Source organism: Dermacentor albipictus, chromosome 6 (assembly GCF_038994185.2).
Source record: "Dermacentor albipictus isolate Rhodes 1998 colony chromosome 6, USDA_Dalb.pri_finalv2, whole genome shotgun sequence".
In the NCBI taxonomy this organism is placed as follows: Eukaryota; Metazoa; Arthropoda; class Arachnida; order Ixodida; family Ixodidae; genus Dermacentor; species Dermacentor albipictus.
In genome coordinates this window covers 77,142,649-77,160,357 of record NC_091826.1, presented here as the reverse complement: position 1 = coordinate 77,160,357, position 17,709 = coordinate 77,142,649, and the positions used below count along the sequence as shown (strand labels likewise).

The window sequence follows — 17,709 nt, the reverse complement described above, 5'->3', positions numbered from 1 at the left end:
GAGGAGAGGCCCAAGAACAGATGCTTGTGGAACCCCATAAGTCACCGGTAGGGAATCAGATGTGCTGTTGTTAGTAACGACAAACCGTGAGCGGTTTACTAATTCAATCCATCGCAAAATATCGGGGTGCATATTCGCCATCGCTAGCTTTACTAATAATCGGCCGATGAGACACATCCTTACCTCCAAAAGCATTTCGCGACGCCATAAGTTTCTCGATTCCAATGTACGGTTGGCGGTGTTAATAAATATTCGGCGGAAGCTTTGTTTTTTTTGCGGTCGATTAATCAGCTGGAAAGAATAATAAAAGAAAAGCAGAAAACGAAAGAAAATGGAGGCACGGAGGTCAATGCTGCCACTATACGTCTTCCTTTCTATGAACCTTACTTACATTTCTCGAAGCATTGTTTAAGAGGACAAGAGCTGTGCTTCAATACCGAACTTCCATACGGATGATTCCCTCCCGGCTTCAGCTTAACCTATACGCAGTCATACAGCTTCGCAGACCGATTCACAAAAGCCCGCAGGCATACTGAAAGAAAACCGCGTTTATTACGTCACAAATACGTTCCACGCAGTAGTCACTCGGAGCGTGTAATACTCGCGATTCGCGCGCAGGATTAACGGGCGAGAGCACGCGCTCGTCGCTAGCAACCTTCTAGGCGTCGGCGCGAGGCGAAATTGCGCGCCAAAGCTGGCGCAGGCGAGAAAGCGCGCGCGGTCCGCGTATCGGTGACAAAAAAGGCGGGAAAAAAAGGAGCAACGAGGGCCCGAAGAGCCGGGGCTGCTCAAACAAGGACGCACTTTTCAGGAACAGTTGCGAAACGCCGTCCCTGGGATCTTCGATCAATCTTCGTCGCGGCCACCAACCTTTTTTTTCTCGCTGCCTCGCTCGGCTCTGGCTTATTGATTTGATCCACGTGCTTTTCTTTCGTTTCCCTCGCCCTCTCTCTCTCCCACTTCTCTCTCCCTCTTCCTACGTGCGTCTTTTCACTTTCCGTTTCCAGGGCGCCGGGAACGATGACACATGGGCGGCATGGTCCCGAACACATCTCGCATGCGTTCGAATTTTGTTTACAGGTTTGTCGCTGAAGACTGATGGTGGAACGAGATTAGGTTACGTCGTCGGCTGGCGCACAAACTCAGGCACACGGCGGTGCCGCTGACAACACCTTTCGTAAACGCAACAGTCTGAGTTCACTCCGTCGTGAATCAGTTTTCGTGGGGAGACTTGGGAGGAAAATACCTTGGGTGCTCAATTTATCTTTGGTAAGAATACACGAACTAAATAAATAAATAAATAAATAAATAAATAAATAAGGTAAGCTTGCCACGACGCAGAGTGTAATCTCACCTAACTTGCGTGAATGCTGCTGCCATAAGCTGCTATAGGCAAAGCGGCATAGATTTGGCAGCGTTTGAACGTTAGTGCAGCTGTTCACGTAGTAACATGGCTCGCAGGTCCAAACGCAAAGCTCACTTTGAGCTCTGCACACAATAGTACTCTGGAGCTAGGCACAGCACTGTGCATACAAAGCAACGCGCCACAATGACCAACCGTGCCCAGCCAGGCACGCGGTACGTTGAACGAGACCCCGCGATTCGGTACCACGTGATGCGACTCGACTCATTTCGATTTCAGTCTAGGAGTAGCGCACGGCCATTAGTTAGGGTTACGGAGAATCGAAAGACATTCAGAGAGGGGCGCCTCGCAGAAAGCTCGCTAGCGGCCTATACAGGGCATGTTTCTCATGTCGTACTCGCAAATAAATGACCATATACACCCCCGCGGCACGCAGCTATTGCTGATTGCAAGCTGAATGCTTCGTCAGACTGCGGGGCACCCTCTCAGCGTTGGCCTTCCTATGGCACTAGATTTTTTCAATGTTTCCCGAGAGTACCGGGTGACGCAGGGTTTGGGTAAAGGGGGGGAGGGGAGGAATAGAATTCTTCTTGAGATCACGTGGGACCTATATACACGTGTCCAGAATGATGCAGGAGGGTGAGACAGGGAGCGCGGCCCATAATTGCTATTCCCCAAAAATTGATTTAATGGAATCAAGAAGGTCCCTGGAGCCTGGCGATATTTAAAGCGAAGCTGTCTAGGCGAGCCCACCCGCACTTGATTGATCACTACTGCCGCTGTGCTGCCGAATAGCTGCAACACAGAACAGCGCTCACATAAAAAGTGCGCTTGTATGTATATTAGCCCAAACTGCACCATGCTTACAAATGTGCCGGTGGCCGGTTTTGTTCCCTGTATACAGAATTACGCAGAGAAACAACGAACAGTACCTAAATAACATCTCTCTGCAACAAAAATTTACCTTTAACCGCGTATTTCAGTTATTGAGGCGAATCTCTGTGCGTTATTTTGGGGCGTTTGGCGCGTCTCCTCGGCTGGCTCATTGCCGTGTAAGGTGAGCCAGTCCTGGAGACTGCGCAGCAGGAAACTGGCCTGATCCCGGAGGTGCGTGCGACGAAGGGTGTGCCGATACACGGGACCGCGTACTCTACGGTCGTATACCGTATAGTGCACGGTATATTAACCGTCACTCAAAGGCGGCACTGTTTTCCGACCACGAATCCAGTCTTCCAGCATCACTATGTTTATTTTAATCACTTTCTCGCTATTAAAGCTAAGCAATGTAAGGGCGCTGCTAGAAATGCACAACTAGACATGTCCGCACGCGCTGAGCTCTCTGAAGTAGGACGTGCGTTTCAGGAAGGAAAGAAAGCAGGACTCGCGTTTGCAGCAATTCCCAGGCGGCACATAAAAGGTCCTAGCTGCTCCGCAGCTCCCTACGACCACGGAGTACATTCACCGCGAGAATACGTGCATACGCCGTAGTCAATCATTTAAGTGCCATTTACCGGCTCTTAAACAATGCTGCAGCCTTTGCAAGACGGTAGCCGAAGCGCGCCTCCACAAACAAACTGACGCTGGCCGGCAGGAGGAGAGAGGTGACGCGCTGGTTCTACGCACTTCCTTTGTCAAGGCTCGTGTTGTGTCACATTTAGAAAGTCTGCGCAGGCGCTGTTTAAACGGGCCACTTCCGTTTGGCTAGAGCCTTTCAGACTGCACCCTATGCTCTTTTGGCTAAGCACCGGACCGCAAGAGAACGCCCGAGGCGTGCGGAAAAGGTTGAGCTTAAAGAAAATCGACTGATTCAGCGCTTCCCAAACAGCAGGGCGGCCGTGATATATTAGAAAAAGTTCGCGACACCGGATATACACACATCGGAGACCCCTCGCCCTCGCTCATTCATAGCAAGCGTCTCGAATCTAGCAGCCTTGACGTAATTATGTAGCATACGAGGTATTTGTTTAACCGCGTGCCTGATCTCCTAAGGTCACGTGTTACGTAACGTCACTGGACAAAAAGGAAGGATGTTTTACATCCGACCCGCATGACCCCTTGAGCTAGATCTAGCAAAGATAGATACCCAAGTTAGTGGACGGACTGATAGCCATCGGCTTAACACGGCTTGGTAGTGCATCGCACGTGTAATGCAGAGGTTGTGGGTTCGGCTGCCACCGGCGACTAGTTATATTTTCGTCCACTTTCATTTCCCCTTTCTGTATTACTTTCTACATATAAATTTCAACTACAGTTAATATCCCCGATGTTTTCCTTTGCTTGATTTTCTGTTGATTTTATATGGACATGATTATAAATATGCAGTCTATTTTTATTTTCTACTCCGCTTCAAGCGTTTCGTCGTATGCCATCGGCGGCGCCAACTCTGTCAAACCATTGTAATGACTTTTTTGTCGGCGCTCTCAACATCGCACATGTTGAATAAATACTGACCTGGGCTCGGCGAAGGACTCAGTCCAGCTTTGGAGTGCTTTTTTGGACTTCTTAAGGGACAAGGAAGGGCCTGGCCGCCTCTCTGCAGAGCGGACCTCGGGACCACTCCACCTCGAGTGAGACGAGAGCGCCGGTCGCCCTCCCCCTCCCCCATAGAGCACCCCTCTTCTGCCGCAAGGCTTGGCCAATTCAACGCAGAAATAAAGACGTTTAAAAAAATATTGATCTGTTGAGAAAATAGCGAAAAAGTTGTAGGTAGACTATAGACGAATACGGTTGGCCGACTTCACCTGAAAAATCCAGGTATCAGCTTCATGTGAGGTCCCGGAATCTGGCAACCACTTACACGCTAGGTCATTATCGGTGACCACCAAACCGACGGCAAGCTCAATGGAGGGGGAACAGTGGAGACTGCTGCAAATAGCTTTGAACAACCAGAGACCTGTCATGTTCAATGTTTAAGAATAACGGAGAGCGTAAGCCACGACAACGAAAGATTTGAGTTGGCAACCACTTTCTTTGCACCGGAGAAAATTAAAGTTAAAAGCTGCTGTTCCTGATACTCAACAATAAAGTTGGAATTAATAAATAAACAAATATAAAAGAAACATTTTCTATTTCCAAACGAAGTGATCACGTACTAAACATACAAGAATACTGGCCCAGGACGGGCCTGTTTGGCTGCTCATTTTTTTAGGAAAAGCACCGCGAATGCAACAAGCTGCGTGAAGCGCAAGGGAGTTGTGAAAATGTACACTTGTTTTAGCTATGATGCAACCACTCTGCTGGAACCCCGGCGGGCAATGCGGAGTAACGCTTGAATAAAAGAATAAAAGATTAAAAAAGGAATCAATCTCAACGGAAGAAAGTTCTTTCAGTGGGCCATCGTGAGTATTCGACCATAGCGGACCTAAATTAGGCCCTCGCCCAGCAGCAAAGCCTTTGGCGATGTTGCGACACGGCGACGTGTGGCGGTACGGCACCGTCCGTAGTTTTCACAACTATAGCTACCTAACTTCTACACCACTAATAAAATGTCAACCTTTTCCATACAATTCAAAGGCGCTGAGAAAAAAAAAACATCCGGAAAAAGAAAGAAGAAAACAAAGCACGAAACAGCAAGCTTCAGCAATTTCTCCCGCTCACAACTCATATACGTAGACCACCCTCACTTCACCGAGTATTCCAAAGCCTCGAAGTTTGAGAAATTCCGACAACTCCGTCAAAGTCCCCAAGTGTGTGCGACCATATTAGGACGACGGCATGGCGGCGATATCATATATATATATATATATATATATATATATATATATATATATATATATATATATATATATATATATATATATATATATATATATAATCAGGTGGTGCCCAGACGACCACCTGATTACGAGGCACACCGCAGCGGTGGACTCCGAATTAATTTTGGCCAATTAGGGTTCTTTAGCGCGCACCTAATGCAGGGTACACGATTGTTTTCGCATTTCGCTCCCACTCGAATGCGGCCAGGCAACTGGAATCGAGCCCACAACCTCGAGCTCAGCAGTGCGACGCCAACAGCCACTAGGCTGCCGCGGCGGCTGTTACTCTCTTTCTTAATACCGTAACAGTAACAAGAAAAAAAAATGTATTGTTATGGAACGAGACAAAAAGTAACAGGTTCGGGAAAGCTAGATCTGAGTTAGCTAAGGAAAGCAAATAACTTCAGCATACATTCATAGACACATTGTAACACACAGACATGAAATAACAATACACAAATCTCTGTAAGTCTCACAGCTAACGATTTTTGCACCTTAATCCCACTCCTTCGAACTGCTGGCTTTTTTTTTAAACCGTACAAAATGTAAAAATATCACCTGTGGCCTGCAGTACAATTCTATAACTTGAGCCACGTTTCTCGCTGAGGCGGACATTATTTCGACGAGAAATCGATATGCGTAATCGATTGCGTACAAAAAATACGAATTAAGTTCATAACTAGTTACTTTACCAGACATATTGCAATTTACTAATTGTATTCAGCGAGTTTTCAAGGCATATCTACTTGGAACAAATTATAAAGGTGTCCCTGGTTTAAAGATAGCTGCCGTCAAAACGCACTGTTCCGTATTTTTTTTCATCTTTTTTTCTTTTTAACGAAGCCCATTTTATGCAATTCAGGGAACCAAAGCAACCGGAACGCCAATGTATTCACCGCGCACTATAGAAATAAATATCTCGAAGCTTATGTCATCCTGAGAATTCGTTCTCAATAGACGCGACTTGAGTTTTCGCCGACTACAACGCTTCGTTATAGATTGCTAAAACATTGCTTCATTATAGCAAATGCGTTATTCCTTGCAATAAATTGTGACTAAAACCTAAATTAGTAATAGTTTGTTAGGTAATCTGTCATGCACTTTAACTTCTTGCCCAAGTAATGTCCGGCTCCTGGAGTTATCAAAAATTTAATTATGGGGTTTTACGTGCCAAAACCACTTTTTCATTATGAGGCACGCCGTAGTGGAAGACTGCGGAAATTTAGACCACATGAGGTTGTTTACCGTGCACCTAAACCTACGTACACGAGTGTTTTCGCATTTCGCCCCCATCGACATGCGGCCGCCGTGGCCTGGATTCGATCCTGCTACCCTCGAGTAATCAAACCGACGAGCACAGAATTGTGCTTTCTGCCAAAAGCAATGCTTGAAAGTTTTCTATGCTATAAAGGACACTCAGCATAATACACGGTTTTCTTTCTATAAGAAACAGGACTTTTCATTCTCACCCGTCGCATGTAGCACAATTCCGCTTGTCTTTGAGCTGGATTACTCCCAGAGGTGGACAATATTTGCACGGAATATTAAGACGAACGGCTTCCTACTTAACAAACATTCGATAATTGGCTTTCAAACTAATTGCTTTAAGGCTTATACTTGCTCTTCAAATAATCTTAACCGACTTCCAAAGTCACTTCCACTTTGAAAGACTTTTGAGAAGGACACAAGTTTCGAGGTATGCGTTCCCAAATATTGCGACAAAATGCATTCGCGTTTCATTATTTCCTGAGCTGCAATGCATAAAAAGACGTTTTCATAAAAAAAGTAGATGGAAAAACAGTGCATTTCTTCCGCAGGTTTGAAATCACTTATCTCAAAGCTGGCGCTAGTTTCAAGAATAACTCCAAGTTATGTGCTTTTTTTTTTTAAAATACCTGGCTTTATTTTCGTGAATTGCAACATGTGCGTTGAAATATTCAGTGAACACGGTTCTCAGGAAAAGTTTGTTAATTACTCAATTATACGTTTTGATGTCTAGTTTAAATAATGTCAGCCAGTTCAAGTGATCCATCTCAACGAGTAGATTCGTGCTATATGTCAAGGGTGATTTCAAAAAAATTGATGCCACAAAAAAAAAAGTCCTGCGCATTCCATGCAACGCCCCTCTTACGGCAACCACGCACTTAACGCGAAAAGGCAAGGACGGAACTGCTTTTATACATTTTTCCAGAGCAGGACATCACAAATTAAATATTACAAATTATCTGCCGTCATAAAATGCGCTGCGTACAAAACGCCTCTCGGGTCAAAGAAAGGTCAGAACTCCGCTTTTAAACATCACACGCCCGTTCCAGCCCGTGCTAAGAATAAATCCAGAAGGAGATTTCATTATACAACGGAGCTCTTCAGCTAGACTGCCAACCGGGCGGTTTGCGACTCTTGGAATATTTAAGTGTTGGTAAAAATGCACACCTGCTTTCGCCTGCCAAGCTAACGAGTAAAAGAGACATTAACATGACGCGAACACTGAGTTTCCTGTTTTGCGCCCATATTTGCAAAGAATGTCCTAGCAATCGCTGAGATTCGTTTAGCATGTTAAGTCGCACGAAAAGCGCCGCCTTTGAGTGTCCGCGTGGGCTGCGCAATGTCCACGTGGTTGCATGCATCAGACGTCGTCCCTGTGCTCCAAGAAAATTTCCCAAAGTCGGCGTGGGTTCACTGAAATTGTCCAGATCGATGGAGAAGGCTGCGGCTAAGGAGTCTTTTGTGTTGAATAACCAATGATTTGTTGTACAGTCGTTTATGGAATGCGACAGTATGGGAAGCTTGGCTTCTGGCACCATCCCCAGTCAGAGCGAAACACGCACACATATTAAAAAGACCATTCAAAGGGACAGTGCATAGGTAAAACAAAATACAGAGATAACTAAAAGCTTTCACACTTACAGTGAAATAAACTCTCCGCATACACTCTGCCGATACAGTAAGAACTTGACGTAACGTGTAAATCTATTCAAATAATGTATAAATGCGGATTCGGCGTAATGCGAAATGAGAACTGGGGTTAAACAGCACGAAAAAGACGAGGACACAAGGAAACAAATAACACAGACAAGCGTTGACTGCCAACTGGAAGTTTATTAAAAAAATTGTGGGGTATTACGTACCAAAACCAGGGTAACAGGGAAAGGGAAATAGCAGAGGCTTTGCACATTAGAAGGGAAGGAGATAAATGTGTAAGCACTCCCTCTCTTGCGTTGTCGGGAAAATAAATCACATTTTTGGAAGAAAGATTATGATGTTGTTGATTTGCGGATGTTTTTGCGACTGATGTGCGCATGCCTATGCTGAGAAAAGTTATACATGTCCGGTGAAGTTCAATCAAGATCTTCCTAATACGAAATGAGAGTCAGGACGCAATTCCGTGCAATAGTGCGGAGTGCTTCTCGCTCAAGATTGGTACTCGACTAGTACTGAAAGACTAACCTTCTCACCATCAGATCCGATTGCACCGATTTCTAGAAAAGAAGTGTACTGAAATATTTGCACACCGACGTGGTGGCTCGGTGGCTGGGGTGTTCTACTGCTGAGCACAAGGTCGCAGGTTCGATTACCGCGGGCACGAAAGTCACATTTAAATGGGAGGGGGGGGGAGCGAAATGCGCCTGTGCGATGCAATTAACGGGCCCTGCACGGCGTGTTGAAGCTTTCAGGGGTGCCAGAAATTTTCGCGGCCCATGCGCATGTTGCATCCGCGTACATTCCCACCTGTGTCACTAGTTATAACACCGTCCTGGCAATGCAAGCGAAACACTGACTTGTGCTGCCGCTGTCATCGATTCAGCATTCGGGTGAAACTGCCTTTCTTTTTTTTTTAGTTTTTCATAGGACCATTGTTAAGTTGGGAGGTCAAAACCCACGCATCAGCCAATAAAACATCGGAAGCGAAATGCAATATCGTTCCAGCTATTACGTTTCCACAGTGTGGGAAAGTGCAGTGCGGAAACTTGAACCTAAACAAAAGTGCATTTCACGAGAGATTTAGGATTTTGGCTATAAAACGCTGTCACGTTCATGCTATAGCGTTTATATGGCACCACACCAAACTGGACTTAGTGAGCTAAAAATGCCAATCGCCATAATGATTGCTTTCGCTTGCCCTGTAAGGTCCTTTAGGTGGCTGAGAGAGACGTTCATCTATTTGCATGGCGTCTCTTTTAATGCGAGATTTTGGCGAGTACAGCGGTTTGCGATTGTGTTTCTTGCCCGCAAAATCAAAAACACTATGTCAATGGGTCCAAGAACGCACCACGTGTTTTTGTTTCAAATAGCGAAAGTGACTACTTCATCGGTGCTCATCTACGAATTCTCACGTTATGCTGACTGCAATGGTGCAGAATAAGGAAAACAACTGACTTCAATCATCCAAGAGAACAAGCTGGCTTCAGAAAAAGCTTTTCTGCAATGGATCCCATCCATGTCATCATTCAGGTAATCGAGAAATTGTGTAGTACAATGAACCTCTCGATTTGGCTTTCATAAATTATGAAAATGCATTTGTTTCAGTAGAGATATCAGTAGTCATAGAGGCATTGCATAATCAATTAGTACAGGAGGCAAACGTGAATATATTGGGAAATATCTACAAAGATTCTACAGCTAACGTGGTTTTCCACAAGAAAAGAATAATGTTACCTATCAAGAAAGTGGTCAGGCAAGGAGACACAATCTTTCCAATATAAATAACTGCATACTTAGAAGAAGTATTCAAGCTATTAGACTGAGAAGGCTTGGAAGTGAGGCTCAGCGGCGGCTATCTCAACAAGCTTTGGTCTGCAGATGACATTGTTTTATTGAGCAACAATAAGGATTACAACAAACGATTAAGGGCCTTAACGGAAAAAGTGTAGGAGTGGGGATAAAGATTAATATACAAAAGACAAAGCCAATGTTCCACAGTGTGGCAAGAAAACAAGAACTCAGGACCGCCGGTCAGCCTCTAGAGTCTGTCCAGGAGTACGCTCACCTAGGTCAATTACTCACTCGGGACCCTGATCATGAGAATGAAATTTAGAGAAAAATAAGAATAGGTTGGAGGGCATACGCCAAATCCTGACAGGGAGCTTGCCTCTGTCGTTGAAGAGCGTACAATCATTGCATTCTACCGGTGATAGCATATGGGTGATAGCAAGCGGGGCTCATCACCACTGCAGTCAGCTTATGCTTTGCAGTAAAGTTTAGTTGTCTTACACAAGCTTCGGAACGCTATAACGAAGCGCTTTGGAATTAGTACCATAACGCACTTTTGCCAATTAGCCTCACTTCACGTTTTAGGTTATGAAGACGCGCATACTAGCGCGGAGTGGCGAACATGGGAGCTCGGTGATGACAGTAGGCTAAATTTAAGTAAGCCTAATTAGATGTAGTGAATCATCACATATTGGTGTATTACACTCAGGATTTCTCTGCATGTCTCTCGTACGGAAAATCTTGGCTTGGAAGAAAAGTTGCTGATTCTCTAAGAACGTTGGACGACCAGCCTTCAGTATGCGCCGTGATCTTGCACCGTGATCAGCGAGTGGCTAGCAGCAAAAGGTCAACACTTTCTTGAAAGACATTCCGTGATCATAGCTTTTGAATATTGTTTATGATAAGTGTGGCTACATAAAGATGAACGCAGTGACGATTTTTTTTTGTGTTTGTGTGCCGCAGTAAGGATTAGGCTGGAAATTAACGGCACGTTTTGAAGAGAAAGCTTGTTTGTAACACGGTATTTGTCACGAACGAACACATACAAGCATTCCTTCTTTCCCCGTATTGTAGCACAACTGTTATTGTCTAACTGAAACCAGTTCCCAATCTTTGAGCATTTATTTTTGATTGTTGTATTATCCTTCATTGGCTCACTTGTTGCCATTGTATGTAGTACTTGTTGCACCTCCTACTTGGACCATGTGTTCACAGTATTAAATAAATAGAAAATTGGACCATGTGTTCACAGTATTAAATAAATAGAAAATTAATAAAATAATTATTGAAACTTGTATGGGTATGTTGCCCGCTTAAATATCTAAAACAGCCACTCTTGGCGTGAATAGAGGCTTCGTAGAACAGAATAGACGCAAGAACGACAGGCAGCTGGCGACGCCGTCTTGAAGTTCTCGTACCTACTTGCCGTGACGTCACAGATTTTCACGGCAGCTGCTCGTACCCAGCTAAATGTTTTCTATTGGTAAAGGCAGACTACGCCGCATTCTAACAGCAGACAAATACTGAAGTTAAACTTTCGATAAATTTTGTTATGCCAGAACACACACATACACACAGAAAGACAGGAATGATTTCAAAATCTGTGACGTCACAATGACGACCAGCGCTAATTCACCTGCACGAAATTAAAAAAAAAATGTAGCTTTCACCTGCATTTTCCATTGAAATAAACTCTTACCACGACATTAACGATAACAGAGCTTTGAAAGAACACCATTATCAGTCGAAATTGATTTGAAATTTCTCTTTAAAGACTGCAAGGTGATTCCCGAATTATTTCGGGATAAAACTTTCGGGATACAGGACATGTAATGAGGAGGGAAGATAACTGATGGTCATTAAGGTTTACGGACTGGATTCCTAGGGAAGGGAAGCGTAGCAGGTGGCGGCAGAAAGTTAGGTGGGCGGATGAGATTAAGAAGCTTGCAGGGACAACATGGCCACAATTAGTACATGACCGGGGTAGTTGGAGAAGTATGGGAGAGGCCTTTGCCTTGCAGTGGGCGTAACCAGGCTGATTTACGCTAAGAAATGTATTCAGAAAGAAAAATACACAAAGCAGCCTGTGCACACATGCCCGTACAGACCTCTTTTCGAAGGTACGGGAGCTTGCATGCAGGTTAAAGTTACTCAAGTGCTCCTTCTTCCGCCGAAAAACTCTCGAAGGGAATAAACTTGCCCAAGAAACTGTCTGCACTTCACTGTCCACATTTTCATATTCGCTTCATAATTTTCTTTTTAGTCAACGTGGCGTCAAAGTTGGGAGTGCCTTTTTTTCTCTCTGTGTTTTATATTATACTTTTTGCAGACATTGATTACCCACTATTATTAACTCTTTGTATTCCGAACAGTTATGAAACGTTACCAATCTGAGTTTCGTTGCGCATACGCATTCTTTGTCATTCGAACACTTCTATTTCCCTTTATGGTAATGCTTTACGGGCGCAGTAGGTACTGTCAATAAATAAATAAATAAATAAATAAATAAATAAATAAATAAATAAATAAATAAATAAATAAATAAATTTTAGCGGGAAGGACAGCAGTTTGGTGTACGCTGAACGCTCCGTGACGGCAGCCTCAAAATTTTTTTTAGGACTCCATCAACTATTATTGGTTTATTTTTATTTATCATTATTTTTTATGGTGAAACCGACAAGCGCGGTAGCCAGCCCAATTGATAAGAAAAACGGGAGCGCTGTTGTAGTCTATTATGTCAAGGGGGGATGACACGGTAGCTGGAATGTATGGCGTCACCAACGGGCTGCAATCACGACAAGGATTACGGCCAAATTGCGAGCACTCTCGCTATGAATGCACCTCAAACAAAACTGTTCATCTCCTGGCCGTGTCTCCAACTTGTACACCCTAAAAAAAGTTTACACCATGCATTGTCCCCGAACATTAGCCGTCATCTGTCTTGCCCGCATTTCCTTTCTATAACGCTGCGGGCCCGGTACTTCCTAGTCACGAATGGCTGGCGCGTTATCAACTTGACACAGCATTCTAGACAGGAAAGTAGCGAGCGTCGAGTTTTCAAGGGAGGAAACGCAAGCAAGGCAGATGAAGATTCGTCATCATCATCATCAGCCTGGTTACGCCCACTGCAGGGCAAAGGCCTCTCCCATACTTCTCCAACAACCCCGGTCATGTACTAATTGTGGCCATGCCGTCCCTGCAAACTTCTTAATCTCATCCGCCCACCTAACTTTCTGCCGCCCCCTGCTACGCTTCCCTTCCCCTGGGATCCATTCCGTAACCCTTAATGACCATCGGTTATCGTCCCTCTTCATTACATGTCCTGCCCATGCCCATTTATTTTTCTTGATTTCAACTAAGATGTAATTAACTCGCGTTTGTTCCCTTAACCAATCTGCTCTTTTCTTATCCCTTAACGTTACACCTATCATTCTTCTTTCCATAGCTCGTTGCGTCGGCCTCAATTTGAGTAGAACCTTTTCGTAAGCCTCCAGGTTTCTGCCCCGTAGGTGAGTACTGGTAAGACACAGCTATTATATACTTTTCTCTTGAGGGATAATGGCAACCTGCTGTTCATGATCTGAGAAAGCCTGCCAAACGCACCCCAGCCCATTCTTATTCTTCAGATTATTTCCGTCTCATGATCCGGATCCACCGTCACTACCTGCCCTAAGTAGACGTATTCCCTTAGGACTTCCAGTGCCTCACTGCCTATTGTAAATTGCTGATCTCTTCCGAGACTGTGAAACATTACTTTAGTTTTCTGCACATTAATTTTTAGAACCACTCTTCCGCTTTGCCTCTCCAGGTCAGTGAGCATGTATTGCAATTGGTCCCCTGAGTTAGTAAGCAAGGCAATATCATCAGCGAATCGCAAGTTACTAAGGTATTCTCCATTAACTTTTATCCCCAATTCTTCCCAATCCAGGTCTCTGAATACCTCCTGTAAACACACTGTGAATAGCATTAGAGAGATCATATCTCCCTGCCTGACGCCTTTCTTTATTGGGATTTTGTTGCTTGCTTTATGGAGGACTACGGTGGCTGTGGAGCCGCTATAGATATTTCAGTATTTTTACATACGGCTTGTATACACCCTGATTCCGTTCCCTGATATGAACACGATGAAGATTATTGTTTAGATAAGCCCCAAAGGGTGTAAACTTTTTTAGAGTGTAGTCATTGACGAATGGTTCCAATTGTTGCTGAAAAGATACACTCTTAAACAAATGTACACCCTTGAGGGTGTACATTTGACACACAACAATCATCTTCAACTGTCTTGCTTGCGTTTCCTTTCTGTAAACGCTGCGCTGACTACTTTTCTGTCGAGAATGCTCCGTCACACTGATAACGCGCATTCCGTACGTTACTCGGAAGCACCGGGCTCGCAGCGTTAAAGAAAGGAAATTCAGCCAAGACAGATGTTGCGTGGCAAGACACGACCCAAAGGTGTAATTTTTTTCTTAAAGAGTGTAGCAGCTCACGGCCTATGCAGTGATGAGGATGAAGCGAGGACTCCTTCAAGCGCGAAGAGATGGCTAAACGCCGCAGCCCAAGGAAGTCGGTGCGAGGCGCGCAGAACACGCGGCTTCCCCTCCGCTTTCAAACCAGCGAACGACCATCCCCCTCGCGAATCGAGATGCGCGCAGCGTAGCGTTGAGAACCAGCAGCACGCGGCGAGCGCCAGCTTCTTTCCCAGCACAGGAGGAAAGCACGCGAGGACTTGAGAGGGGAGGGAGAAAGGGACAAGGGGGAGTACCGGCAGCTGCTGACTCCCTGTGCGCGTGCGCAGCAGCTCGCACGAGCGCCGAGGACGCGCGTGCGCATGCGCGCAAGGTTCGGGCCGCGGCCCTCGCGTCGATGCGACGAAGCAGCAGCAGCAGCCCTACTCACGCTCCGGGGCCGATGTTCTGACCCTCCCCCCCGCCTGCCGCCGTTTGCTTCGCCGGCAGAAAGAAAGCTCAACTGCAACACGCTTTCTTTTCTTTTTCTTCCTTCTTTTTTGCCTGCGGAGATCTATGCATCGCGCGCTTGACGAACAACAATACCCGGAAATTGGATGCTCGTAGCATAAATATTTGCTAGGGAAACCCCGGCGGTGTGGAAAGAAGCGCGATTTGATCGAGTTGAACCAGTCGATTTATGAACTATTCGGGAGTTCTTCGAAAGCGCGGCTCGCTTTTTGCAATGATTTACATTCTCCGTCGAGAAAGCGCGCGACCCAGGCACGTGACCTTAGTCGCATCTAAGAGCGCGCTTCGAACGCCGGTAAGCAGGCGTAGTTTTCCCGCAGGTTTGGTGGCTTCAGGGAATACAAGCCTGGAACGGTTGCTAATCTTCCAAATGCGAAATGCACGGTTGCTTCACAACGGCGAGCACAATAAAGCAGCGGCGTGCGAGTATCGCATTTTTTTGTTGATGTTTGCTTTCCTAGGCAGCTGACGTTTAGGCAGCTGCATGTGGTGTTATTTTGATCGCTTCGACACAAACGCGGCGGAGTCGCAAAGACGTTGAGTGCTGTCTCACCGTGTTAGCATTTCAATGTCAGCATCCTGAGGGAAGAAGCACATGTGATTCAATTTTCAAGTAGTCTTTCAGCTATGATTCGGCGCAATGCAATGCAGCTCCACTGAGCTCTCCTGCAAAACAGCCGTATCGCGGTGCTTTGCAGCAAAACGTACGCGAAGCCAAGCGCAGTTACAAACCGGAACTTCGACCGAAACCTTTCACTCTCGGGTCTCTCCGATTGCACTTGATGCTTAGCGTGAGTCACCCACAATACTCGCCTTGGACGGCTAGACGTGTGAATGCGCGCGTACTAATGATTTTTCTAATCAAGTAGGTTTCAGCATCCGCTAGTTATGGAGGACTGAACCCAGAGAACTCGCTTAAGGCAGCAGCAGCATCAATCGAGCTTGGCGTTCGGATTTGTAGTGCGACTTCTCTCGCTTGCACGGGACCCTGCGGGTGAAGCACCTTTCACCAGCAGCTCTCGTTCGCGCTTCGGCATTTGGTTTCAAGAGGAGACTTTCCAAACGAAGGTCAGCGCTTCCCGGTTGCAGCTACGCGCAGGAAGGTAGGTACTCACTCGTTGGCTATTGCCTCCGTGCCGTTCGCGTCGGACCCGGCCAGCAGCGGGAGCGCCGAAGCCACCAGGAAGAGAATCACGGGCGACGACGCCGAAAACCGGTAGCCGTAGCGGCGGCAGCAGCAGCACGGCTGGCGGCGGTTGCGCAGTAGCACCGGTAGTCTGGGTCGCACGTCGGCCGGCGGCGTCCAGCGCTCAGAGCCGCGGCTGATCCCCATGGGTGTCGACACTCACGTGGGAATCCCGACGCACGCGTCCATCGGCCGACGACGGTGGGTCCTAGACGAGCACCGTGAACGCATCACGCATGGCGGCCAAAGCCGGCGCGGCAGCTCCGGCTCGCGCGCCGCCGTCGACACCGACGCGCACTCGCCGACGACGACGGCATCGCCACAGCCGGCCCCGCGAAACGAGCGTGCAAATTTCGCCCGCGCCCGAGCGCGCGCGAGCCCCGACGTTGCACCGCAGCAAGCGGGTCGCACAATCGGCTCGGAAGCGTTGCACAGCACAGCGAGGTGGACGAATCCAGGAGTGCAGAGAGACGGATACCGGGCGCGCACGCAAAGAACCTTCCCAAAGCGGCGACGGTAGCACACGGCCACACACGCCCAACCCGGCGCTCCTTTCGGCGATAAACCGCGGCGCTAACGCAGAAGAAAAAAAAGGAGCGTCGGCGGAGAGAGAGGGCTAGCGTCGTTAGCGTCGTCGCCGTTCGCGGCGCGCTTGCTGGCTTGGCTGCGCCGGCTGACGCTGCGAGCCAACACGAGCCGGAGCCGGAACAGTGTGCTCGCGGACGAGGAGAGGGAGAGGCGAACGCGAGCTGTGGGTTCAGCTGCAGCTGTGCTTTTTCTTTTTTCCATACCCCGCACGATGTGCTTGCCCGCACTCTACCGGCGGCTAGTGGAGAAGCCGATGCAGCGCAGCCGCCCGCAGCGCCTCGCTTCTCTGCACGACAGCGTCGGCTCGTTCGATGCCTTCCACGGGAACGGGGTTCGGAGAGGCTGCAACTTCTCTCTCAAAGTTCGTGGGCAAATACGCGATTCTGAAACATCACGTGTTCCAATCCTTAGCCGGTGACGTAGCGCCTCTGTCGTGGCTGCTCTATATCGATGTAGCGAATGCGCTCTTTCTCGAGGCGCGCTCCGCTCGCGAGGACAGATGCAGCCTGTGTCAACGCGTCCAAATTTGTCATTTCATGTGCTCCCAGGATGCCTGCACCGACAGTTCAAAAGAGAACGTGAACGTAAAAGAAGTTATAAAGTGAGCGCCGCGTGTCCTTGCTCCGTAACTGGTCGCTAAACGTGCCGGAACGTGAAAAATATTGTACTCGAGCTTGGATCACACCAGTGTGACATGCAATGTATAACCTGAAATATGAAAGGCGCAGTGATGTTGATTTTTCTGTTTCGACTACAATAGATCGATGGATTAGCCTTAATGATTCATTAAGCTTTTCTTATTAATACTTTTTATTTACCTGTTATATTAAAGTCCCTTTCATACTAGACCAATAACGTCAGTTTCAAATACCGTATTTGCCACAACTTGGATGTCTGAAAGAACAAGGGACACCAAGTAAGTCACGCGGTGCATCGTATCTTTATAAGGCTGATTGCTTGAGGAAAATGTTGACAGCGTATGCCTTGTCTTTCTTTTTTATTAAACGAAAGAAAACGTACGTTCTATCCCCTTACCACAGATCACACTGCCGATGACACGAGTGGAAATTACGTGAAACATATTGCCTAATTAGGGCGCATAAGGTACCTTTGTGTCACCTTAGCATAGCA

The 17,709-nt window shown here is 46.7% G+C and overlaps 1 protein-coding gene across 1 annotated transcript in view; it reads right to left on the bottom strand.

Annotated features, from left to right (window-relative positions):
- The window catches only part of LOC135897132 (voltage-dependent calcium channel subunit alpha-2/delta-3-like), a 197,675-nt gene extending 181,091 nt beyond the window's left edge, over positions 1-16,584 (bottom strand). Inside the window, exon 1 of the mRNA XM_070540876.1 lies at positions 15,920-16,584. Coding sequence (XP_070396977.1) covers positions 15,920-16,137 — 218 coding nt within the window. The 5' untranslated portion in view covers positions 16,138-16,584. The remainder of the gene's footprint in view (positions 1-15,919) is intronic.
- Positions 16,585-17,709: the final 1,125 nt, after the last annotated feature.